Raw genomic sequence first — 27,130 nt, 5'->3', positions numbered from 1 at the left:
TCACAAGCTAATCCATCAGTCCAAAATTAAAGCTATCGAACGTTGCGTTTGAGGGAGTATTAAGTGTGTGAAAGGGAAACTTAATATGCATAAGCAAAAGTTTTCCCAAATCATTGAAACCATTTAAAGGTTTAAATCCAAGAGCGACGCTTCAATATGCCATGTAAATTGTAGCCGCTTATTTTTCTAATTAAGTGGTTGAGATATAATATTAATTTAGAGGTGACCTACTGATACCCATCTAGAGGGCAATTAGCATAATAGTAATCATAAAATTGTAAACAAAAATCAAAGGGAATGTTTCCAGAATTTTGACTGCCGAAAACCGTCCATATCCTAATTCTTCAATTTCTAACCCTCTGTCCATATTGGAATTCTTCGTGATCTTCTGGAATGCTTGACGTACATAGAGACTCAGGCTAATTAATCATGCAGTTATAGAGGTGATCAAATCTTCTATATCTATACATTATTCTTTTTAAATTTGTTATATGGCAATGTTCTCTTTATTATTGGGTGTGGGCTCTACTCCGAACCAGCTCAAGTTCTCCATCTGTTTTTTTTTTTTCTTTTTTGTTTGAATCGAATTGAATTTTTTTTCTTTATTTACTTGAATGAGTGTATGCTCTTTCAAACCGGCTCAAGTTTTCAACATATTTTTCTTTTTCTTTGTTTGAACCAAAACGGATTTTGTTTTTTTATTTTTGCTTGAATTGAACAGGATCACGCCTTTGCATTGAACCGAACTGTTCATCTTCTGCTTTCTTTGATTGTTATCTTCCTTCATCGGTAGGATGAATTTCATCCGTATTATTGCTTCTTCTATTGCTGTTTTATTTTTCTTTTTCGCCGTTTTCTATTTTTTTTCTAACTGTCTACCTATCGCATGCACAAATTACTACACTAGTGGCACATTATTTCACTAGCCTTCTATACCTTTTTTTTTAAATTGAAGCTATTGAATTGAATAGCCTTCGAGAGAGTATTATGTGAAAGGGAAACTTAATACGCATAAGCAAAAGTTTCCCAAAATCACCCACTTGTGTGGCTCCAAATGAATTGACAGCAAATCATGGAAACCAATTAAAGGTTTAAATCCAAGAGCCATAATTCGACAAGCTATACAAATTCTGGTTGTTTATTTTTAATATAATATCACTTTAGAGAGGTGACCTGTTGATAGAGATGTCAACGGGTCAGATTTGGGACGGATTTTCAAAAACTCGAACCCGAACCTGACTCCAAACCCGAGACCCGAACCCGAATTCGAACCCGACGGATTTTAAAAATTCATATCCAAATCCGAACCTGACAAAGAAATCCGAAACCCGAACCTGGAAATTTGAACTCGAAACGATTATTCCTTTTTTCAATATTTCAAAATATATTATATTAAATCTAAATTTTTAAAATACAAATTCAAATATAACACAATAGATTATATAATACAAATTTAAAATATATTATATATATATATTATATATATATTTATATATATATATATAATATATATTATATATATTATATATATATATTTTATTTTATTTATTTATTTATATAATACAAATAGATTTCGATTGGATTGGTTTCAGGTGCCGGGTCAGGTACAGTGGAAAATTCATATCCGTCGAACTTTCTATAATTTGATATACCTTCCGAATCCATACTCCATTTAGTATCGATATATCGCTCGTTCACGTCCGGGGTTCGGGTTCGGGATAAAATTTGGATATCCATAGTCCATTGACATCCCTACCTCTGGACCACCCACCTATAGGGTTTTGCGTCATTGCCAGGGATAACCCCGCTAAGCGTATTATGGACTTTTCAACTGGCCTGTAATAACAATCGAACTCAAATGTATCATTCATATATAAATATAGGCGGGCGCTTACTATACTCAGTATGAGTATAGAGCCTTATACTCATACTTTTTCGGCCCATTCGGTCATGAAAAAATGTGCGATTCGGATAGAGTGGTTACTAGGGGCCCTAGGGTTGAGGATGGATTGTTCGTTGATATAGATAATCTAATGGGTGAAAAATGATAAAGGGTAAATTAAACCGTCGAAACTTATGAGTACAAGAGACTCTAATACTCCTATCTATCAGAGTCATAGTAGTCGACTCATATATATATATAGTATATATATATATATATATATATATAATATATAATAGTATAATATATATATTGTAAACAGATATAATAGTTTTTTATCGAATTCTTCATTTATTTTATTATAAACTTTATTTTAAAATTATATTTATATTTGTTAAAATATTAAAATTTGTTGAGTAAACTATAGATATACGAAGTTCGAACACGAGTGTGAACTTTTCATTATATTGTATCTCTAATTTGTGTTAATTTTAATTCATATTGGTATATGCATATTAGTATATATTATTATTCGAATATAAATTCAAATCATTTCTGATTTCGAATTCGTTTTAGGTGATATGGTAATAAAAATTTAACATCCTATACATATCCACATCGGAATTTGTAAAAAATCCAACCATATTCGTTAGTTTTCACCCTACTCAAACTCGGAGAACACATATATTAAATCATTAAATATATCTAAATGGGATTCAAAAGTAATCATCGTCGCTTTGGCCGAGTGGTTAAGGCGTGTGCCTGCTAAGTACATGGGGTTTCCCCGCGAGAGTTCGAATCTCTCAGGCGACGATTAATTATTTTCTTTATTTTTATTTTTCTTTATATATATATATATATATATATATATATATATATATATATATATATATTTCAAAATTACTTTTATGTCAAATAGTTCTTCTATTGATATGTTTTTTATATGATTTGATGAGAACCATTTGGGGCGAAAGCGTGAATATATGCGTTGTATGATTTTTTTTTTGAAGAAATAAAAATAGTTTGATATTATAGTAAAAGAATAGCATAATCAAATGAATATGATTCAAATTCTTACATGCGTAGCTCAGATATAATTCATGTATTTATAAATAAATAGTAGACTAAATTGAAAATTACTAGCAGTTTTACATACGTAGTTGTATGAAATTATATGAAACAATCGTTATTCTCCAGAAAGCGGTATTTTTAATATTTTATATTTAATATTTTTACCCACGTCTAGGCTTAACTAATAACTACTGTGTATATAAGATGTGTGGCCCAGAGTCTGGAAACTGTGTATGTATAATTCATGTATTTATAATATATCATAGTTTATTTTAAATTACTAATCATCAATATTACATATAATTTATAAGATATAAAATGCAGTGTATGAAGCATTAATATAAACTATGTGCGAGCAACGATTTCTTCTCTCTCTAGTGGAATAAGTTTGCCCTGCGTTAAGCATTCTCTGCACTTGATGTGTATGAATACATATTCTTTATACTTAAAATTTTGCAATAAAAATTTTAAAATATAATCCATTAATTCAACATAATTTAAATTATTTGACATTGGATATCAAATATCAAATATAATGAATTAAATTTTAATGTTAGAATAACAGTTATCTAATATAAATGCTGCGTATGGAGTGTTATTATACAAATCATGATGATTGGTTCGTAGGAAAAAAAAAATCATACCATCCTTATATGGTTTGCTTGAAAGATATGACATTAATATTTTAGATCAAAGATATTGATCTTATTTTATATAGTATAAAAAATATTCTATTAAAATTTCACGTGATTTGGATATTTCTACACCGTTAAACTTGCAAACGGCTCACCACAGTCTCTAAAATTATTGATTTTGAGCCCCTTCGATTACTAGGCAAATGTTATTGAAAAATCATAAAATTTATTTTTTAAGTACTTCAAATACTCTAGATCAAGTTTAACGGAGCCGATCGACGATTCGAAAATCGCAATATCGAAAACGACCTGGAAGCACGGAAGGCTCGGTGCTTCTAGAAGCATAGTAGCCTCACTCTATATGCGCACCGGAAAACATCTTCTAAACTCTTTTTTTTCTTTTCTTTTCACCATTAATAGTCCATTAATCTACTTTCGAATTCGACAAAAGTTAAAAAATGTAAACACTATGGACGTGTTTGATTCAAAATAGAAATTAAACTTGGAATAGGAAACGGAATTGATTAGAATAAAAAATTGAATGGTAAAATCCTTTAATATATTTACCTTTTATTTAAAATTGCTTTCTTCAACTACTATAGATAGAATTACGCCCAACTGCGACCAATGTAAGGATAGTTTCAACTTGCGTAGCTGGATTAAAAAACATCAAACCAAATTTCAAATTTGAATCTATATGCATTTACCACTACAGTATAGCTGTGACTATATAAAACCAAACGGCCACTAAGGCTGGGTTTGGTAGCGAGGATGTTCCGGAACAAGAAAGGATATTTCTAAATTTGTAACTAAATGGTGGAAAACTAAATGGTGGAAGAACTGCAGAGAATGGACTGTTTTGATCAAGACGAATTGTTCTGGGTTGTTATGGAACAATCCATTAAGAATTGTTGCTAGGGGAACTAAGAACAACTTTATTCTTCCTTTTATTTTATTAAATAAATAGATATATAAATAAATATATTAATATAAATATTATTTTTATGATAATATATTAATACTTAAATTTTATTGTATAATATAAATTAATTATTTTATTTTTAAAAATATATTTAGATATTGTTCTAGACTTTTTATTCAAACCTTACTAAGGATTTACTCTATAATATCTTCGAATGCATCGAAATACAAATTTATAATTATTCTATCTTATATCGAAATATACCCTGTTCTCGAAAACAACAAAAATTATTGTTCTCTAAAATTTAGTTCTTTAACTAAACGCAGCCTAAGTGTATAAATCAATGATCTCTTTGAATTTGCTGTGTAACTAATCCCAGGAGAAGGCTATATTGGAGACCAAGGCCATCATAGAGGAGGTAGTCGGAGAGATTTACAGGACTCTCCTGCCGAAGAGTATGGTCGCGGCGGACTTGGGTTGCTCGTCGGGCCCGAACGCACTTCTGGTGGCGTCGGAAGTGATCGAAACAGTGGCCGACCAGTGCAGGAAGGCCGGACGCCCCCCGCCGGACCTCCAGGTCTTCTTGAACGACCTGCCGGCAAACGATTTTAACAACATTTTTCGATCTCTCGAGCTGTTTGAGCAGAAAATGGATAAGAAGACATTCATTCCTTACTACATCGCAGGATTGCCCGGCTCCTTCTATGGCAGGCTTTTTCCGCCTCAAAGCGTCCACTTCTTTCACTCTTCGCATTGTCTCATGTGGCTCCGACAGGTATATATATATATATGTAATTTAGGATATGTTTGGTTTCTCTATTAATTTTAGGCTACGAAATCCAAATGAGCTTCAGTAATTCCGAAGGTTGTTATTTATTTTTACAGCAATCAAATTCCAATTCCAATTTCACTTTGAAATGAGAATGATCCAATCTATTAATAGTCCAATTCAATTTTAAATTCCGAATTGATACATTCCAAAGTAAACTACTCTCCTCCCTTCGACAAAACTGTTTCTTAAAATTCTAGATATTTATTTAGATTTTCATTTTAATAATAAACCAAATATTTTTAGATTATTCGTCATTTCATTTCTCAATCCAATACAATTCAATTTCATTTCTAATTGCTATTCTAATCATGAACCAAATATACTCTTAGGGCATGTTTGGTTCGTATATTTTGGATCCGGAATGAAAATCGGTTTAATCAAATCCTTCTAATTTTGTTTGGTTCACAGGAATCGGTTTGGAACTCCCATTCCGGATCGGAATGGGAATGGTCCATTAGTTTACAAATTAACAAATTGATTCCGACTTTTAAGTCCGGATTGAAGTTTCAATTTCAAGCCCACACTCACCTCTTCCTCAAGCCCAGTCCAACGTTTCTCAATCTTTTCCTTCATTTCTCTTCCTATACTGATTTCTTCCCTCTTTTCTCATTATTAAAAAAAAAACGTGATATATTATTTTTTATTATAATTTTATTCAAAAAAATTTATGCATTCTTTTGTAATTTCTTGCATAAAAATTTTTAAAATAAATTCCTTTTTTTTTTGGCATTGCTCTAACTTGAGAGTAGTATTAATTTTTTTTTTATAAATTTTAGATAGTTTTATAAAATTATATTTAAAAATGAAATTAGTATTATGTTTTTCTATTATTTTTTTACTTTGTATCAACCAAATAGTGAAATAGAAATAATTCATTCCGATTTTCAATCCAGAAATGAACCAAACGTCTTGGGGGAATGGGGCAATCTAATTACCATTCCAACTCATTCCTATTCTATTATCCATTCCAATTTCACTCTTGAACCAAACATACCCTTAATATGTTATTTTTATTTGCTACATTATACTCTTTTTTTAGTAAACACTATTTTAAACTATATATGCAATCAAAATGAGATTAATTGATTTTGATAGTTGTTATTTATTTTATAGAAATCAAATTTCAATTTCCATTTCACTCTGAAATAGAAATGACCTCATCCATTTATTGCTCAATCTGGTTTTGAATTCTAAATTGACCCGTTCGAAAGTAACTGCTTAAAACTTTCTTTCACAAACACTTCTCTCTTCTCTCTTTTCATCGCTCTTCTCTGTTAACAGAAACTCTTTTTTTAAAATCCTTAGTATCCATTCCGATTTTCATTTTAATATTGAATCAAACATTTTTTGATGATTCATCATTCCATTTTCTATTTCAATATAATCCAATTTTATTTCTTATTTCTATTCTAATGATGAACCAAACATGTCCTTACTATTTTTTTATTTGCTATATTATACTATTTTTTTTCAAAGGCGTTAAGTACGATTATATTTTATCAATTTTACACTGTACTTTAGATTTATTTTTAGTTTTCTATTTTATACAATTTTTTTCTCACAGATATTCCTTAACCATTTTTTTTTCTTGACAATCCCTGCATTACAGCTAAAAAAATATTATTTTAGACAAAAATTTACGTTGCACATGCATATACCAATTTAAATTGTTTTTATTTAAATTAATTTAATTAATAAAACTTAACTAAATTTTAATATATATTAAAATATCTTATATCTACCGCATCACGTGAATTCTTAACTAGTACATATATATAAAATAAAAAAAAAGAGAAATATGTGAATGTGTATGTATGCATACAAACGTTTGCATAGAAAAATTTTCTTTAATTTCTACACGTTTTCTTGAAAAAGCCGAAATGTTTTCTTATTAAATAGAGAGAACTATGGCCTAGTTTTGTTAATTTAGGTTCCTGAAGGACTTAAGAGCAAAACAGGCACAGTATTAGACCAAGGAAACATTCATATCATCTCTCTCTCTCTCAAAAAAAAAAAAAAAAAGAAAAAGAAAAAGAAGGGAAACATTCATATCGGAGAAACAAGCCCTCCTTGGGTGGTGAATTTATATGCACAAGAATTCAAAAATGGCTTCTCAAATTTTCTCAATTTTAGCCACGAAGAACTTGCTCCCGGAGGCCAAATGGTGTTAACATTTCTAGGGAGCGAGGAGAACATGTCAATTGGAGATGAAAGGTATTTTTGGATATTACTACAAGATGCGCTTCACGACATGGTCTCAGAGGTTAGATAATTTTCGTCAACCAGAAAGCTGTTTGAGCAGAGCTATTTGTAAATGTGCTCGTACTGATTGTGCAATTTTAGGGACTTGTGGCGAGGGAAAAGTTGTACTCCTTCGAAGTACCAGTACACGCACCTACCATGGAAGAAGAGGGAAAAGTTGTACTCCTTCAAAGTACCAGTACACGCACCTACCATGGAAGAAGTNTCCCACATCGGATGGGAATGGGGTTGTCATTGGGTTTATAAGAGACTTAGACACTAGTAATAATAACTGGGCTTAAGCATTTTGGGCTGTTGACTGGGCCCAACGAGTTATTATTGCTAGTGGGCTGGGTCTTTATACCTAGTTTTGTTAATTTAGGTTCCTGAAGGACTTAAGATCAAAACAGGCACAGTATTAGACCAAGGAAACATTCATATCATCTCTCTCTCTCTCTCTCAAAAAAAAAAAAAAAAAAAGAAAAGAAAAAGGGAAACATTCATATCGGAGAAACAAGCCCTCCTTGGGTGGTGAATTTATATGCACAAGAATTCAAAAATGGCTTCTCAAATTTTCTCAATTTTAGCCACGAAGAACTTGCTCCCGGAGGCCAAATGGTGTTAACATTTCTAGGGAGCGAGGAGAACATGTCAATTGGAGATGAAAGGTATTTTTGGATATTACTACAAGATGCGCTTCACGACATGGTCTCAGAGGTTAGATAATTTTCGTCAACCAGAAAGCTGTTTGAGCAGAGCTATTTGTAAATGTGCTCGTACTGATTGTGCAATTTTAGGGACTTGTGGCGAGGGAAAAGTTGTACTCCTTCGAAGTACCAGTACACGCACCTACCATGGAAGAAGAGGGAAAAGTTGTACTCCTTCAAAGTACCAGTACACGCACCTACCATGGAAGAAGTTAAGGAAGTGATTCAGAAGGGGGGGCTATTCGATGTTAGCCGAGCGTAGTTTTTCGAGTCGAGTTGGGACCCGTTCGACGATTCGTGCGACGATTTCGTGCTCGACAATCTCCGGAGCGGTACAAATGTGGCCAAGTCCATAAGAGCAGTGTGTCACGGGTCGATCGTTGGGGGTCGAACGTGACGCTTAAGTTTGGGAGACTTGTCCGTGTTAGGACTTGGGATAGGTTTGTCCATCTTCGAGCAGGAAGGGGGCGCCGCACGGGCTTTGAGGTCGAAAAATTTAAGCCCGTGACAAGTGGCTGAGCCCATAATTAGTAGCCATTTTGGGGAGGGCATAACTTGATGAGTTGTTCTCAAGGTATGCAAATAACATTGCAAGGCACCTTTTGAAAGGAAAAGCAAAGTATCGTGTGTTAGTCTTTGCCTTGAAGAGGAAAGGGTGATGCTCAAAATATAATCTTTATGATAGAATTTTTGTACTTTTGTTTTGTATATCGTGAGACACAGAGTTGAGCTTCTGTATTTTTAAAAATATAGAAATATTTGCAGTGTGATTTTTTAGCAATCGAATATTCAAATCGCCTCAAAATCTATACAATATTAATAAATGAGACTTAATAGAACACATCGTTGATAGCACTACACAAATCTTCAGCTCTATACTTTTAGGCGCATTTGGTTCACTTTATATAGCATTACAGATTATTTAACATAATCATGTATTTAAAATTTCTAAATCAAATTACTATTAATTTTTCATAACTGTGTTTGGCTTAATCAGTAATATAATGTTGAATTACAGTGTATATAGAACTAATATGTTTCGTTTCATTTTATAAAATTTAATAATTCTGACAATAAAGTATAACCTATTGCAAAATTGCCCTTAGTCATATTTGAAATTTTTTTTGCTGTTTACAAATAATAATTTGTAACTAAATTGTATTTTAAATAATTTTTTAAATTTTTTGACCACTTGATAAATGATATCGAAAAATTATGGATTAATATTATTACCTCATGGGGACCACTCAATCCTAGGGAGTACCGCAATCATCCAAACTGTATAATCCTTGATCCAAAGGGCCAGAAAGTCGGAAGTACTAAGGCTTAGTTTGGTATTGAGATCTATCTAATGCTGTTAGATAAAATGGAGTTGAGAAAAAAACATATAGGAATATGCTTCTGCGTTCTCCGACGGGACCGCAGAAAATATATCGTAATCGACACATCACGATATGCGGAACGCAATATTACGTACGGAAACAAACTGGGTATTTTTCTAACGTACTTTCTCACTGCATGTAACGCAATCTCTCCGCAATCCTAAACGAAGCCTAAGTCCTCCATGCTTCCGATAGCATAATAGCTCTACACTATATAAAATAGAGCTACTATACTATCGGAAGTGAATGAGATAAATTGACTTTTTTACCTCTTTTATATTATTTGTGATGGTAGAAAAGAAGAAGATATTTGTTGAAAATTTTTAGAAAGTTATTTCTACATAATTCTAATAATTGGCGCTTTTGGATAGACATATTTACGATAACAAAAATGTCATTTTACTTATCTTTTATTAGAAAATAAATAGTACTCTAATGGGAACAAAGCAGAAAGACAAATATAAATATCACTGAACTTTTATAATGACAAATATAAAAAATTATATTTTATAAAAATATATTTATTATTCGATATATTTATATAGAACTATATAAAATTAATGTTATTTTAAATACACCCTTTTTCTCAGATGAGAACGTGTGTACAGGTTGTAGTGTCATGCTAGGTGCGGATCACAGCGACGAGATCTGGATTGTGCTACAGTACTTGTACCCATTCTTATCACAAATGTCAATTATTATCACATCCAACGCTCCATTACTGTATCATAACTTATTTTAAATTACTAATCATCAAATATTACATTCAATTTAGAAAATATAAAATGCGGTGTATATGAAGCATTAATATATACTATATACGAGCAACGATTTCTTCTATTTAGTGTAATAAACTTGCCCTGCTGTTAAGCATTTTCTATGCCTGATGTATATAAGTACATATTCTATATACTTAAAATCTTGCAATAGAAATTTTAAAATATAATCCATTCAACATAATTTAAATTATTTGACATTGCATATCAAATATGTTAAATTAAATTTTAATATTAGAATAATAGTCATGTAATATAAGTGGTGTGGTATGGCGTGTTAGTACACAGGTCATGATGATAAGTTCGTAGGAATAAAAAAAGAATTTTCATTATCATCCTTATATAATTTTCTTGAAATAAATACAAAGGATAAATTGCATGTATATTATTATATAGAATTATGTTACTATACTATCAATAGTATTAAGCCCTTGGTATTATTGAGTTTTCGACCGTTGGATGAAAGGATGTGCGGTTAAAATGATAGTGGCCTCCGGTTAAATTGATAGTAGTCCCCTAGGATTAAGTGGGTGGTTGGTTTAATAGTATAATCTAACGGGTGGAAATGATCAAAGGATAGATCTAACGTCAGAAAACTTAATAGTACCAAAGGCTTGATACTATCAATAGTATAGTAGCCGGACTCTTATTATCTATTATGAATTATGGATTATTTAGAGGAATTTTTTATTTTATATTACGTAAATATTATATTTAATTATTACAGGACATTTAAAAATATTATAATATATAGTAATAAGATAAAATAAAGTTTAAAGTAATATGATAGGATAAGTATGCTATATTATAATACAAATCATGTGGTCCGTGGACATGCACTGCAATTTTGGAAGTTTTCGATTTCCAATTTTTCAAAAACTCTTCTGCTAAAAAGAAAAAAAATCTGTAAAATTATTTTCGGAGAAAATATTTTTACTAGCAACGAAATAATTAAAAATTTTATTTTTGGGGTGTAAATAGTTTTCCGGTCGCTTGTATGACTAACCAAACTGATTTGATTTTGGATTTCCATCAAATGAATGAGAGCCAAATAAAAGAACCTAACTGATTTGATTTTGGATTTCCATCAAATGAATGAGAGCCAAATAAAAGAGAGATAAAACTAAAAAGTGTAATATATCTATACTATATGTAAAAATACGTATTTCAAATTTCGATCTATCGACTTTTTTTTGTATGCAAAATAAATATTTATTCCACTTTGTTCTCCAACTATTAATATTTTATTTTTTATTAAATATTTTTATTATTAAATATTTTTTCTTTTAAAGATAAATATGTACATATTATGTCTATTCTATCTACTAATATTTTATTGTTATATTATTTTTTTAATTTTAATACTTTTTGTTTAACACTACAACAAAAACGACCTATAGCGATACTTTTAAATATCGGTACAGGTAAAAAAAAGTGTTGCTGTTAAAAGTGTCGCTGACTAAATTACCGACATTTTTAAAATGTGTTGCTATATGTGGGGTCGTTAGGTATATAGTGATAGTTAAAGAGTGTTGCTATAAACTAAAAGAGTGCTGTTAATTTACCAACACTTATTTAAGCATTTGGCAACCGCCGAAACTCTACCTCGTTAGCTGCGGTGGCGGAGGAGGATGAGAGGGAAGGGCTCTTTGTCTAGGATTCTAGTGAATTAAGCGAGGGGAGAAGGGGAGATGGTAATCGATTTTTTCTTCTTTTTTTTTTGTTTGTAATCAGACTGAATGGGCTAGATGGGGTGGGTTGAGTAGAGTAATCTTTTATTTTTTGTTGGATTGGGCTTTATATTTAGGCATTAGTAAATATTTTCTTAAGTTTTGGTATAATAGGACACTTACACAAAAGTGTCCCAAACATGTGTCCCTATAAACTAATTCTGTTATAGTGAATATATATTTAAATTTTAGATTTATTAAATTAAAAAATATAGAAAAATATTCAATGTATATCTATATCTATTTATATAAATAAAAAATAGAATTATATAATTATTATTGACAACAACTATATAAATTTGAGTTAGAATAAAACAAATATTTTATAATAGTATATAATAAATAAAATTATTTTTTAAAATTTAAATTTTACAATGTAAAGTTTTGAATGAGTTTACATATTTATATTAATTTGGGATACTTATTAAAATATTTATTACGCATATTTGCAAGTATGCTCAAATATATATATATATAGAGTCCAGCTATGGTGCTTGTAAAAGCACCAAGCACTTGGTGCTTGTAAGTTTTTACCATTAGATTTACTCCACGGATCATTTTCAACCATTAGATTATACTATTCAACCAACCACCCACTCAATCCTAGGGAGCCCACATCATTCTAATCGCATATCTCTTAATCCAATGGCTAAAAATCTACAAGCACCAATGTCTTGATACTTTTAAAAGCATAGGAGCTCAATTTTATATATATATATATATATATATATATATATATATATATATATATATATATATATATTAATATATATATATGAGCTGGCTGGTATACTATCGGTATGGAGGCTTCGTACTTAAACTTGTTTTAATGATGTGGCTTTTCAATCGAACGATCGGTTCGTTAGACTTGATCTAATAACGCTATATATATATTATATATATTAAATTTTCACTATTTTGGCATTAATTTACTGTCAAATCGAGGTTAAAAAAAAAAAACAAAAAAAGTCTAAAAAAGAACGGCTAAAAAAAAAACCTCTAAAAACATGGATGAAAATAACTTGAATTTAAGATCAGAGGTACTGATTTTACTCTAAATAGTGAAAAAAAATTTCTATAAAAATTTTATCAGATTTGGATTGTTTTACACCGTTAAATTTACAAACGCATCACATCTACCATTAAAATTGTCAATTTTGAGACATTTTGATCACTAGCCAAATGATGTCGAAAAATTATAAAATTTAATTTCCAAATACTTTTAATAGTGTAGGTCAAGTCTAACGGAGCCGACCGTCGATTTGGAAGCCGCATCATTGAAGACAACTAGGTAGCACGGAAACCTCCGTGCTACCGATAGTATATCACTCACTCTCTCTCTCTCTCTCTCTTTCTATATATATATATATATATATATATATATATATATATATATAGCAGGGCTACTGTGTTATTAGGAGCACAACAACCTTTATACTCCTAACTTTGTAACCATCGATCAAGTTTGATAGGTGGTCAGAATGAGATAAAATGAGAGAGGGAAGAGATATTGGGGAGAAATTGGGCGTCTCAATTTATCTTTTTTTTAAATTTCTCTCCAATATCTCCTCCTCCTCTCATTCCAACCACCCATCAAATTTGATGGGTGATTAGAAAGTTATATGTGCGTGTATTTGTGTGTGTGTGAGAGAGAGAGAGAAAGAGAATTAAAAATTTAAAAGCACCAGGTGAGATGATGGGATTAGAATATTGTATGTTGAAATACGGAGATTAAAAATTCTATACTTCTTATAAATTATAAAGATTTCTAATTAATTACGGCTATTCACATTTAGACAGCTCCGATTAATCTGGTCAATTATGATAATTAGCAAAACAGAATGTATTTCTTTTATTATTCTTGTATATCGATGTGCAAAAATTAATAGAACTGAAAAAGAGAAAAAACAACAATTATCATCTCTCTTCTTCTCTCTTTTAATGCAAGTAATCACAAACTTATGATTAGTGTCTCGTTAAGATATTTCTCCAAACAATGTGAGCCATGCATGAATAAGCTTTCCTTGCCATTTCATCGAGCATTTGACAAGCACATAAGTAATATATTATACGCAAACTGTCTTTGACATTTCATCGAGTACTTGGCACGCATACATGAATAATGCAATATACTCAAGTTTTCTTTGACATTCCATTATGTGCACACCATCTTTGGCATTTCATTGAACACTTAACACGAGCACATAAGTAATGCGCTATGTACAAATTTTTTTTGGCATTTTGTTTAACACTTGGCACATGCACATAAACTATCAATTATGCACAAGTTGTTTTTGACAAAAAAAAAGCCAATTAAAAAGAGTGGCAATCAATAGTTTGATTGGCGCTTTCCGTCGACGGCTAAGCATCAAACGAATGATTGTCGTCGTTGTTGCCGCCTTTACCGCCGACGGCTAAGCATCAAGTGGATCGTTGTCATCGCCTTTCTCCACCACCGATGTCTAAGTGTCAAGTGGATCGTCGCCGTCGTTGTCGTTGCCATCTTTCTCCACCGCCGACGGCTAAGCGTCTAGTGGATCATCGTCGTTGTCATCGCCGCCTTTATAGCCGATGGCTAAGCATCAAGCGGATCGTTGGCGTCGCCTTTCTCCACCGTCGATGGATAAGTATCAAGTGGATCGTCGTTGTAGTCATCGCCTTTACTGCCGACGGCTTAGCATCAAGCGGATCGTCATTGTCGTCGCCGCCTTTCTCCACCGCCGACAGCTAAGTGTCAAGTGGGTCGTCGTCGTTGTCATTGCCGCCTTTACCGTCGACAATAAAGCGTTAAGCAAATTGTTGGAACAAATACCGTAAAGAAATCTGATTGTGATTAATGATCTAAGTAAATTTGTGATAACAATAAATAAATCAACTTACAGATAAACGCAAATATTCCAATAAAGATTTGATCTTATCCGGAAGCGTGCGAGGCACTGCCCTAAGGCGTATTCCCGTCCTTACGTGCGGGATTAATCGGAAATAACACCCCANCCCTACTGCAGGTAGATGTTTTGTTTCGAGTTTGTGTACATAGCTTGCTTAACTCGCCAGTGCGAGTAACCATGTATTTTGGATTTGGACTATGTATATGAAACTCAGTTGTTTAGATTTTGTTTATTGAGCAGCTCTATACTACTGTTTGTAGTATTGTATATCTACAGGTACTTTCGACGCTTCGTATATAGAAAAAATTCCTTTGTATACGGCGGATTTGTCGACTTGCCCGGGGAACGAGACATCCGGGGCGTGACAGATTAGCATTGTCAGATTTAATCATAATCAGATAGGGATTTACGCCTTAGATTGTTGGAACAAATACCGCAAAGAAATCTGATTGTGATTAATAATCTAAGTAAATTTGTGATAACAATAAATAAATCAACTTACAGATAAACGCAAATATTCCAATAAAGATTTGATCTTATCCGGAAGCGTGCGAGGCACTGCCCTAAGGCGTATTCCCGTCCTTACGTGCGGGATTAATCGGAAATAACACCCCAAGGTACGACCGGAATTCCTCCTCCTGCGAGCACGATCGTGAAGGAGGTTGACGGAGATTCTCAACACCCAGTAGATAAGGGGAATGTTCAAATAGTAAAAGATAATAGATGAATAGATAAAGATTAACAAAATTATCTAAATCTCATCTTTCAATGAGGAGGAAAAAAGGAGATCAAAGTATTGAAGAAAGGAAAAGAGAATTCACGCTCTTTTTCTTACGAGAAAGAAGCAGAACCGCACAACGGAATGAGTTCCTTTTGGCGCAAGAAACGGAACNACGGAAATATTCCGTTAGTTCCTTTCTCACTAAGAAATTAAATAAATAAATAAATAAGATAATAAATATCAATGAATATTAAATGATAATTCAAAATTCAAATAGAATAAAATTCAAACTTTAAATTTTTGAGTTTTCACCAACGCAAATCGTCGTCTTTGTTGTTGCCGCCTTTACCGCTGACAGCGAAGCGTCAAGCAGATTGTCGTCGTTGTCGTTGTCGTTGTCGTTGTCGTTGTTGCCTTCCTCCACCGCCGATGGCTAAGCATCAAGCGGATCGTCGTCGTAGTCGGCATAGCAATAGCATGCAGGTGGCCACCTCCTTGGTAGATGATGATGCGACAGCAGCAAAAGGGAACGTGCACCACTCTCGGATCAATGATGACGAGGCAACGGTAGTCAGCGACGGTGTAGGAATGGTGACTAGCGGTCGTTTCTCATTGGTTGATGGTGACCTGTCGTAGTAGTGGTTGACGACAGCACGAACTGATTTTCATGTAGTCCGGTATGCGTTGAAAGCTTGATGTTAGGGGTACTTTGACTAGAGGAGAGAGAGAGAAAATGAGAGTGAGAGAATTTAAACCTACCTTCCTATTTTGCTCTTTTTTTTAATCTTCTTTTCTTTATTTTTTGTGAGTAGAATTCCCCTTTGTTTTTTTGTTGTTCACTTCTTTTTATATAGAGAGAGGATGGTGGAGGTCTATGGTGTGGAGAAGTGGAGTGAATGATGGAGAAGTGGAGGAAATGATGACGAAGTAGAGAAAATAGTAGAGAAGTGGAGGGAATGGTGGAGAAGTGGAGTGAATGGTGAATTAGGAGAGAAGTAGGGAGATAGTGAAGTGGGTTTAGTGAGAAGTGATCTTTTTTTCTTTTTTTTTTTTAACAATATATATATATAGAGAGAGAGAGAGAGAGAGAGAGAGGAGATCTATTATATTATCAGAAGCATAGAGTATCTGGTGCTTTCGACTTTTTGGTCCTTTGATCAATCCCTTTAATCATTTTTAATATTTGGATTAATATTATTATGGGTTAATTACACCGCTAGTCCTCAACCTTCTCACCAATTTTCACTTGAGTCACCAACCATTTCTTTTTTGTAATTGAGTTCCTAACCTCTTGATTTTATTACAATTACGCCTCAACCGTTAAAAAAACTGTTAAAATTAACAAAATTGCCACGATAGCATCTATTTGGCAACCTTTTGCATTCAATTTAGGTCTCTAAACTTTGCACATTTTTCATTTTAGTCCCTAAAAATAAAAATTCAAAATTTTAAATTTAAATTAAAAAATAATATTAAAATTAAAATTTTAAACTAATGAGAAATTAGAATTTTGAATTTAAATTTTAAGCTGAATTTAAATTTGAATTGAAATTCAAATTTTAAATTTAAATTTTTAATTAAATCTAAATTTTGAATTCAAACTTAAAATTTTGATTTTGATTTTGATATTTCAATTTCCATTTAAAATGAAAGTTTTGAAACCGAAATTTAAATTTAAAATCTAAATTTAAATTTAAAATCATATTCAAAATTTTGATTTTAAATTTTAAATTTGAATTAAAAATTTAAATTTGAATTTAAGATTTGATTTCAATTCTAAATTTGAATTTAAATTTCGAATTCAAATTCACATTTTGAATTTGAAATTCAAATTCACATTTTGAATTTGAAATTTCAAATCGAAGTTTGAAATTAAATTAGAATTTATAATTCCAAATGTGAATTTGAATTTAAAATTAAATATAAAATCGGAATTTGAATTCCAATTTAATTGAATCCAAAATCAAATTTAAATTTAAAATTTAAATATTAAATTAACATTTTTTTTGAATTTATAAATTTAATGGGCTTAATTACACATTTGTCCTTAACCTTGCCCAGTTTTCAATTTTGCTCCTCAAACTTTATTTTTTTTGTAAATCGCTGACACAACGGCCACGTCGGGTTGACATGGCGCCTTCGTGGCAGCTGACGCCCCCCCACCCATAGTACTGACGCTCGCAGTTTTTCGCAATTATTAACAGCTATATCTAACGTTGGACTTTAATTTGAAATGAAATCAACAAGATTAGCGGACTTGATTGAAAAAAAAACTGGGTCCAAATTGAAAAACAGTGTAAGTAGGGACATTGGTTGTACTTGAACCCTTTAAAATAATAGATCAATATTGTAATTTTAAAAATATAAGCTGAAAACAAATAAAATTTGAAGTTTAGAACCTAAAACGTAACATAGATAACTCTAATAAATTTAAATGTGTTAGTGCATTTAAACTTACCAATAATGTAGTGTTCTTGAGCTTTGGATAGGATTGGCTTCAGTATTAGCGACTGGTCGACATCCCTGGAGAGTGTCGGACTGAGGCGGAGTCAATTCTGCACGAATTGGATGCAGAATTGGACTCGGCGCACTCAAATAGGCAAAACTGGAGTTTTGCCAGATTCGGGCGCCCAGAACATTTTCAGGGTCGCCCAGAAATGAGTGTTGAATTTAACTGAAACTGGAAGCCAATTCGGATCCCATGTTCTGGGCGCCCAGATGTGGGTCCGAAAATTCGACAACGTGAATATCGCTTGCTTCGACGCGTGGCAGGCGGTAGGTGAGTTCCGCCGGAGCCATTTACAGGCACAGCACACCGTGAGCGGAGAGTCCGAGGAGCCCGTTTTGTGCAGGCTGGATGTTTTGGTCACCCAGAACGTGGTTCCGGGCGCCTAGAAACGCCCATTTCTGCAAGGACACTGGATAGCAGCTTGAGTTCCTGAGGCTTTTTGGATCATTCTAACTCACTATAAATAGATAGAATGCGCCCCTTTGCTGCTCTTTTCCGCCCTTCTTCACAGAGAAGTCTCTTTTAGCATCTCTACCCTCGGATTTGCCTCAAATTGCATCAAACTTCCATTGATCCAGCTTGATGGAGTGCTGATTCTGCAGTTCTTCAGCGACGACCTCCAGTGTTTTGGCTCATGCGTGACGTAGGAAGGTCGGATTTCGACGAAACTTAGTTTGCTGGATTCTAGATTTCCAGAGGAATTCACAAAGTCCTGAATTGCAGATTTTGGTTGAGGTTAGCTTGATCGAACTGAAGTTTTTCTAGACTGCTGTTGACTTTGAGCTGAAAATAGGATTTTTGAACTTTTCTTGATGCTATCTTTGTTGGCAGTAGGATTTTGGACCTGAGTTTGATCACCCCTCAGTATTTGCTGGTTTTGGAACTATTCTCACTTGATTTGGAGATCATTAGGTGAGTTTTGACATTGGAATTGAGAAATCCTAAGCTTAAGGCTGAAATTGATGAATTTTATTGGATTTTGGGTGAATTGTTATATCCAGATCTTGAGGGGCTTTGTTGCTGGTTTGGAGGTGTTTCCAGCAGTGTTGCTTGTGATCCAAGACCTTCTTGCTGCCAGGATTTTGCTCTCGAGGTGGGTGTATCATCGGTTTCGCTCCTAAGTGCATGTTTAGTCGACGTGTATAGTTCGATTTTTGTATATCATGCTTTAATTCATCGATTAGCATCTTGAATGTAATATGAATGTAGAAGCATGCTGAAATGAATATTTATATTATACATGTTGGACTTGAAATTTGACTTAGGAGAAAACCTGCGTTTTGACCCGTCATATGCTTAAACTACCAGATTTAGCTCTAGGAGCCGTGATTCGATTGTATCGTTGCAGCATCAGTGCGATGGATACCTGGGGTAGTTTAGAAGGCATTTACGCTCGTGCTGGGATGCCGAGCTTATTTTTCAGCAGAGTTTAGGCTGTTTCGGGTCGTTGGGTGCCGTTCGGGTTAGCGGTGGACCCAGATTCTTGTTTTGGTCACAGATTGTGCCGAGGGCACGTGGGTTTGGTTTGTAGACCTGTTTTGACCCTGTTCACTTGACTTTGGCTAGTTGGAGCCTGATTGAGCTCGACAGAGATACGCTGCATACTCGGTTGGGTAGCGCCCACGAGTGCCACTCCGGAGTCAGGCTTTGTGCTTTCGCGTTGGTGTCGCTCATGCCAGTTGGACTTGCTCTCCACGGACCAGTTAGTGTGGATAGAGCCTGATAGTCGCAACGGGGCAGGGACGGGTGTATTCACAGTCCCGGGGACGGGTATGCTTACAGTCCCGATTGGATTGGGTCAGATTTGACATTTCCTACAGTTGGTTAGTGTAGAGCATGATAGTGTAGTGATTTGTAGCGGTAGAGTTTATTTCCTGCTTTTTGGCTATTCTTGCTCCCTTCTGTAGACTTAGTGGGTGGACCGATGTTGTTTTGGGCGGTACCCACTGAGGACTACTTGTTTTTACAGTAGTTCTCACGCCCTGTTGTTACTTCATTTTTGCAGAGCCATCGTCTTCGGCTGCTGCTATTGCTGATCAGGATCGAGGCAAGGGCGTCGCGAGTTAGAGCCCTACCCGACGAGCCGAGCTAGGGGCGCCCTACTGCAGGTAGTAGTTTTGTTGGAGTTCATGTACTTACCTACTTTTAACTCGCCAGTGCGAGTAGTTTTTGTGTATCTTGAATTTTGGGGTATGTATATGGAACTCAGTTGGTTTTCTCCGTTTCTCCTAACCAGCTCTATACTACTGTTTGTAGTATTGTTTGATTTACAGATACAGCTATCGCTTCGTATACAGGAAAAATTCCTTTGTATACGGCGGATTTGTCGGCGCGCCTGGGGAACGTGTAATCCGAGGCGTGACAGGATACTTGCTAATTTAACGGTGTAAAAGAATCGGAATCAGTTGAATTTTTGATAGAGAATTCTATTCACTACCTAAATAAAGATCAATAACTCCAATCTTAAATTAAAAGATCCGATCATCCATTTTGAGGACGTCATTCGATTTTGACTGTTCATTTTATGCCCGCTTGATGGACTTTATTATTATTTCGAAAAATTACAAAATTTATTTTTTAGGAGTTTCAAATACTCTAGATCATATTTAACGGAGTGGATCGTTGATTCGACAGCTCTATCATCAAAAACAACTTATGAGTACGAAGGGTCCAATACTCAAAAAAGTATAGTAGCCATACTCTAGAGAAGTTGAGCTTGAATACTCTCAAAAGCACCAAAATGTTGGTGCTTGTGAGTTTTTAACCCTGGGATGGAGAAATGTAAGGTTGAGATGATGATGGTAGGTGGTGGTAGGTGGAATAGTGTTTGATCCAAGGGCTATTAATAATCAAAAAGTAGATCCAATGGCTAAAAATCTAAAAACACCAAGGGGGTAATACTTCTACTTCTAGAATAAGATCTATCCTCTTGATCTTAACTACAAGACTCCTATCATCATTTTTTAAAGAATATTCATTTTCAACCGTTCATTTTTGTGTCCACTCGATGGATAAGAGAATAATATCGAAAATGTATGAAATTTAATTTCTAAATGCTTCAAGTGGTATAGATCATGTTCAACGTGCCGATCATCGATTTGAAGGCTCTATTATCGAAAACAAATGGGTGGCAACGAAGACCGTTTGCTACCGATAGAATTATAGCTCAAATATATATATATATATATATCCCGACCAGGATGTATATCCTACATCCCATCCATCCAATGAGTGAGATGTTTTAATTAGTCACTTGATATGACTAGTAGTTAATACCCTATCCATCCAATAGGTGGGGTATAACTTATACACCCGGATTTGGGGTGTACAAGTAGCATTTTTCTATTTTAAACACAGCCTTTTTCTCATATGGTAGACGTGTGTACAAGTTGTAGGGTCGTACTGAGTATATATATATATATATTCCGATCAGGATGTATATTCTATATCCCATCCATCCAATGAGTGAGATGTTTTAATTAGTCACTTGATATGACTAGTAGTTAATATCCTATCCATCCAATAGGTGGGGTATAACTTGTACACCCCGATTTGGAGTGTACAAATAGCATTTTTCTATTTTAAACACACCCTTTTTCTCATATGGTAGACGTGTGTACAGGTTGTAGGGTCGTACTGAGTGCGGACCACATCTATGAGATCTGTTTTGTGCTACAGTGGTACCCACTGCTTATCACGACGTCAATTATTATCACATCGAATGCCCCATTACTAGGGATGGAAACGAGCCGAGCTTGAGCGAGCTTATGTCAGCTCAAATTCGGCTTGAAATTAATTTCGAGCCTAAATCTAGGATCAAGCTCGGCTTGAAATTAATTCGAGCCGAGCTCGAGCGAGCCTAATTTCGAGTCGAGCCGAGCTCGAGCTCTAAACGAGTCTATTGAAATTCTTGACATTATATAATCAATAGTTTAATTTTTATATAACATTACCTATAATTTGATGCAACATGTTCAATAGTTCAAAATACAAAATAATTGCAAGAAATGTGAGCTAGGGTGATTGCCTAACTGGGTGAGGGTCTGAGGGAGAACGAGAGAGAGAGAGAGTGGAAAAAAAAATTAGGGATTTGAGAATTTGAATTTATCATGTTTTAGGTTATGCTGCAACAGTGAAAGTCTGAAAGAGAAAGTGTGTTATGTAAATTTAGAGTTGGGCTCAATTGCCACGGTTGTATTTTGTTGGGTTTATTTTATGGACAACAATAATATCAAATGTAATTAAAGCCTATATATAATTAAAATACATTTTATATATATATATATATATATATATATAATATATATATATATATATATATTATATAGTAGATAGATACGAATTGAGCTTTGATACTTTTAAAAGTATCAAGTTATTGGTGCTTGTAAATTTTTAGCCATTGAATTAAGAGATATGCGGTTAGGATGATGTGGGCCCCCTAGGGTTGAGTGGGTGTTTGGTTGAATAGTATAATCTAATGGTTGAAAATGATCAAAGGAGTAGATCTAACGGTACAAGACTTACAAGCACCAAATGCTTGGTGTTTTTCCAAGCACCATAGCTGCACTATATATATATATATATATATATATTCGAGCTTTTCGAGCTTTTCGAGCCTAATTCGAACGAGCCGAGTAATACTCAAGCTCGGCTTGAAATGAATTTCGAGCCTTTTATTTTGTTCAAGCTCGGCTCATTCAATTTCGAGTCGAGCTCGAGCGAGCCGAATATCGAGCCGAACACGAGTCGAACGCGAGCCGGCTCGCTCGTTTGCCAGCCCTACCCATTACTTGATTTCATTTTATTTTATTATATTTTATTTTTGGATAAAATGTATAAAAAAGTCTAAAGTGTAACAATAATACCACATTATTTATATCTAATCAATTATATCTTTTTTCTGAAAGAAAAGAATGGTAAAAATATTTTTAAAAATCATGATGAGATAAGTGAACCCTAAATAATTTGATTGGTTGAAAACACCACGTCACTTTTTATGATCATCACAATTTAGACTTGTTCTAAAATATATAGAAGCAGCTTCCTGAACTTTAGATCTTTCTGTAAATAGGCGTCTGAACGTTCAATTCTGTATAACCTGTATATAATCATATAAGACTTCAAAATATAAAGAATGTTTTTTTTTCCTTCTAATATTGATAATTAATTAAATATGACGAGTGAAGAATATATCGATTGAACTAAGCTTTTAGTTTTATTATTGTTTCACATATTAGAATACAAAATATAAATTTCTGCGTTTTAAAGATTTACCAAACTATATGCAATGCATACGGCCAAAAATGATTGTAAAATTAATTGCTTTAATTAAGTAGAGCGATCGATTGAACTATTTAATAAATTTGGGATATTTAGTCGACAAAATTGAAAGTTTTTACGCATATTTGCATAAAACCAAAAGTTCAGATAATTTATGTACATTATATTCTTTTAATATTCTTGTGCGGTAAGGTTTCACGGACATAACTTTTTTCTTCGTGTGGCCCCCAAGAACGTTACGGTCGAGCCCCAACGATTTACACGTGACAAGGCGCTATAAATAAATAGAGCCCTTTGAACTGCCACTTACAGTCTTACATTGCAGCTACGCACGATGAGGGCAGGGAAAGCACACAGCATGGTTGGTGGGGGAGGAGAAACAAGTTATGCCACCAATTCCAGGCTTCAAGTTAGTTAATTCCTTGCATTTCCCATTTACTTTAGATTTCGTTTTGCGGTGCTGTTGCTTCTGTTTTTGCTTTCAACTATAGTTACCTCGAATTGATCATTTTGTAATTAGAAAAATTAAAAATCTTGCTATGGTGAAAAATATAATGATTTGATTTTGTGCTCTAGAAATAGAAGTTTTAATTTGAAATTTTTAATTTTGCTTAAAAAAAAAAGAGAAGATACTGATAAGCAGCTCTATACGTTCTCAATATATATACATCCATGCACCTGAAAATATCTTCTTACCTCTTTTCTTTTTTTCCTTTCCTTCTCAACATTAATAGTCCATTAATTTACTTTCGAATTTGACAAAAGTTTAAAAATGTATACAATATGGACATGTTTGATTCAAAATAGGAATTAAAATTGGAATAGGAAACGAAATAAATCAGAATCAAAAATTGAATGGTAAAATTCTTCATTATATTTCTCTTTTATTTAAAATTACTTTCTTCAACTACTATAGATAGAATTACGCCCAACTACAATATAGTTTCAACTTCTGTAGTTGAATTCAAAAACGTCAAATCAAATACTAAATTTAAATCTATATATTTTATCACTACAGTGCAACTGTGACTACATACAACCAAACAGCCCTAAGTGTATAAATCAATGATCTCTTTAAATTTGTTGCGTAACTAATCCCAGGAGAAGGCTATATTGGAGACCAAGCCCATCTTAGAGGAGGTAATAGGAGAGATTTGCAGGACTCTCCTGCCGAAGAGTATGGTCGCGGCCGACTTGGGTTGCTCGTCGGGCCCGAACACGCTTCTCATGGTGTCGGAAGTGATCAAAACAGTGGCCGACCAGTGCAAGAAGGCAGGACGCCCCCCGCCGGACCTCCAGTTCTTCTTGAACGACCTGCCGACAAACGATTTTAACAACATTTTTCGATCTCTCGAGTGGTTTGAGCAGAAAATGGATAAGAAGACATTCATTCCTTACTACATCGCAGGATTGCCCGGCTCCTTCTATGGCAGGCTTTTTCCGCCTCAAAGCGTCCACTTCTTTCACTCTTCGTATTGTCTCATGTGGCTCCGACAGGTACATATGTACTTTAGAGCATGTTTGGTTCACCTATTGTAAACTATGAAATCAAAATAAGATTTATTAATTTTGATAGTTGTTGTTTATAATTTACATAAATTATTTTCCAATTTCACTTTAAAATGAAAATGACTTATTTTATTGCGCAATCCAGTTTTGAATTCCAGATTGTCCAATTCCAAACTACACTACTTAAAACTTTCTTTCACGAACACTTCTCCCTTGTCTCTTTTCATCACTCTTTTCTCTTAACCAAAGCTCATTTTTAAAATCCTTAATATCCATTCCTATTTTCATTCTAATATATTGGATTAAATATTTTTCGATAAGATCATTTCTCATTTCAATGCAATTCAATTTTATTTCTAATTTCTATTCTAATTATGAATCAAACATATTTTTATTTGTTATATCATACTATTTTTTTTTCAAACGCACTAAGTATTATTATATTTTATCAGTCTTCACACTGTATTTTAGATTTATTTTTATTTTTCTATCTTATATAATTTTATTTTCTCATTGATATCCCATGATTTTTTTTTTCTCTCCAATCCATGCATTACTGCTAAAAAAAAATATTATTTTAGACAAAAATTTATGTTGCACTTGCATATACCAATTTAAATTATTTTTATTTAAATTAATTTAGTTAACAAAAATTAATTAAATTTTAATATTAAAATATTTTATATTCATGGCATGGCGCGTGTTCTTAACTAGTACATACATAAAAAGGAAAGAATATGCCTGAATGTGTATATAAGCTGCAAACATATGCATGCACAGAGGAATTTTCTTTAATTTCTATGCTTTTCCTTGAAAAAACCCAAATGTTTTCTTAATTGAATGGAGAGAACTTTGGCCTCGTATTGTTAATTTAGATTCTTGAAGGGCTTAAGAGCAAAACAGGCACTCTATTAGACGAAGGAAACATTTATATTGGAGAAACAAGTCCCCCTTGGGTGGTGAACTTATATGCACAAGAATTCAAAAATGGCTTCTCAAATTTTCTCAATTTTCGCCACGAAGAACTTGCCTCTGGAGGCCAAATGGTGTTAACATTTCTGGGGAGTGAGGAGAAGAATCTGTCAATTGGAGATGAAAGATATATTTGGGGGTTACTACAAGATGCGCTTCATGACATGGTCTCAGAGGTAAAATAATTTTTTTTCTAATTATATGTTAATTTTAATTTGTTTACCCACCAAGCAACTGAAAAGTTGCTTGAGCAGAGCTGTATTGATTGCCCAATTTTAGGGACTTGTGGAGAGGGAAAAGTTGTACTGCTTCAAAGTACCGATGTATACGCCTAGCATGGCAGAAGTTAAGGAAGTGATTCAGGAGGGAGGGCTATTCGACATCAGCCGAATGCAGTATTTCGAGTCGAATTGGGACCCTTTCGACGATTCGTGCGACGATTTTGTGCTCGACAATCTCCAAAGCGGCGCGAATGTGGCCAAGTGTATAAGAGCAGTGGCTGAGCCCCTAATTAGTAGCCATTTTGGGGAGGGCATACTTGATGAGTTGTTCTCAAGGTATGCAAATAACATTGCAAGGCACCTCTTGAAAGGAAAAGCAAAGTATCATGTGTTAGTCTTTGCCTTGAAGAGGAGAGGGTGATGCTTGATCAAGCTACAATGGTAGAACAATCTTTATGATAGAATCTATGTACTATATATATAGAGAGTCCGGCTACAATATTATCAATAACATCAAGTATTTGGTACTATCAACTTTTTCGCCGTTAAATCTAACTCTTTGACCATTTCTACCTATTAGATCATACCATTCCACGAACCATCCACTTTACCTTATAGAACTACTATTATCCTAACCGCACATCATTTCATCCAAGGGCCAAAAACCTAATAGCACCAAAGACTTTGTGCTATTAATAGTATTCTAGCCTAGTTCTAATAGCACAACAAGCTTTGTGCTCCTAAGTTCCTAACCATTCATCAAAATTGATAGATAGGAAAATTTTTCTTTCCTTTTTACTGTCTCTCTCAATTTTTCCTCTCTTTGAATTTCTCCTTAATTTCTCTTCTCTC

General features: G+C 33.6%; 1 protein-coding gene, 1 long non-coding RNA gene, 1 other non-coding gene and 1 pseudogene across 3 annotated transcripts; all 4 read left to right on the top strand.

The window, feature by feature from the left end:
• Window positions 2,614-2,695, top strand: TRNAS-GCU. The gene has a single exon. It is a non-coding gene; the product is annotated as a tRNA-Ser (tRNA).
• LOC109712114 lies at window positions 4,760-8,687 on the top strand (annotated as a pseudogene).
• LOC109711382 lies at window positions 18,969-19,454 on the top strand. Its single transcript, XR_002216580.1, has 3 exons — window positions 18,969-19,031; window positions 19,128-19,208; window positions 19,298-19,454. It is a non-coding gene; the product is annotated as an uncharacterized LOC109711382 (long non-coding RNA).
• On the top strand, window positions 23,878-26,812 carry LOC109711380 (anthranilate O-methyltransferase 1-like). Its single transcript, XM_020234392.1, has 4 exons — window positions 23,878-23,985; window positions 24,678-25,073; window positions 25,961-26,233; window positions 26,337-26,812. Exons 1-4 carry the CDS (start codon window positions 23,911-23,913, stop codon window positions 26,697-26,699), a joined length of 1,107 nt encoding a protein of 368 aa, XP_020089981.1. The 5' UTR covers window positions 23,878-23,910; the 3' UTR covers window positions 26,700-26,812.

Source organism: Ananas comosus, linkage group 6, assembly GCF_001540865.1.
Source record: "Ananas comosus cultivar F153 linkage group 6, ASM154086v1, whole genome shotgun sequence".
Classification (NCBI taxonomy): Eukaryota; Viridiplantae; Streptophyta; class Magnoliopsida; order Poales; family Bromeliaceae; genus Ananas; species Ananas comosus.
This window is presented reverse-complemented; position numbering and strand designations above follow the sequence as displayed.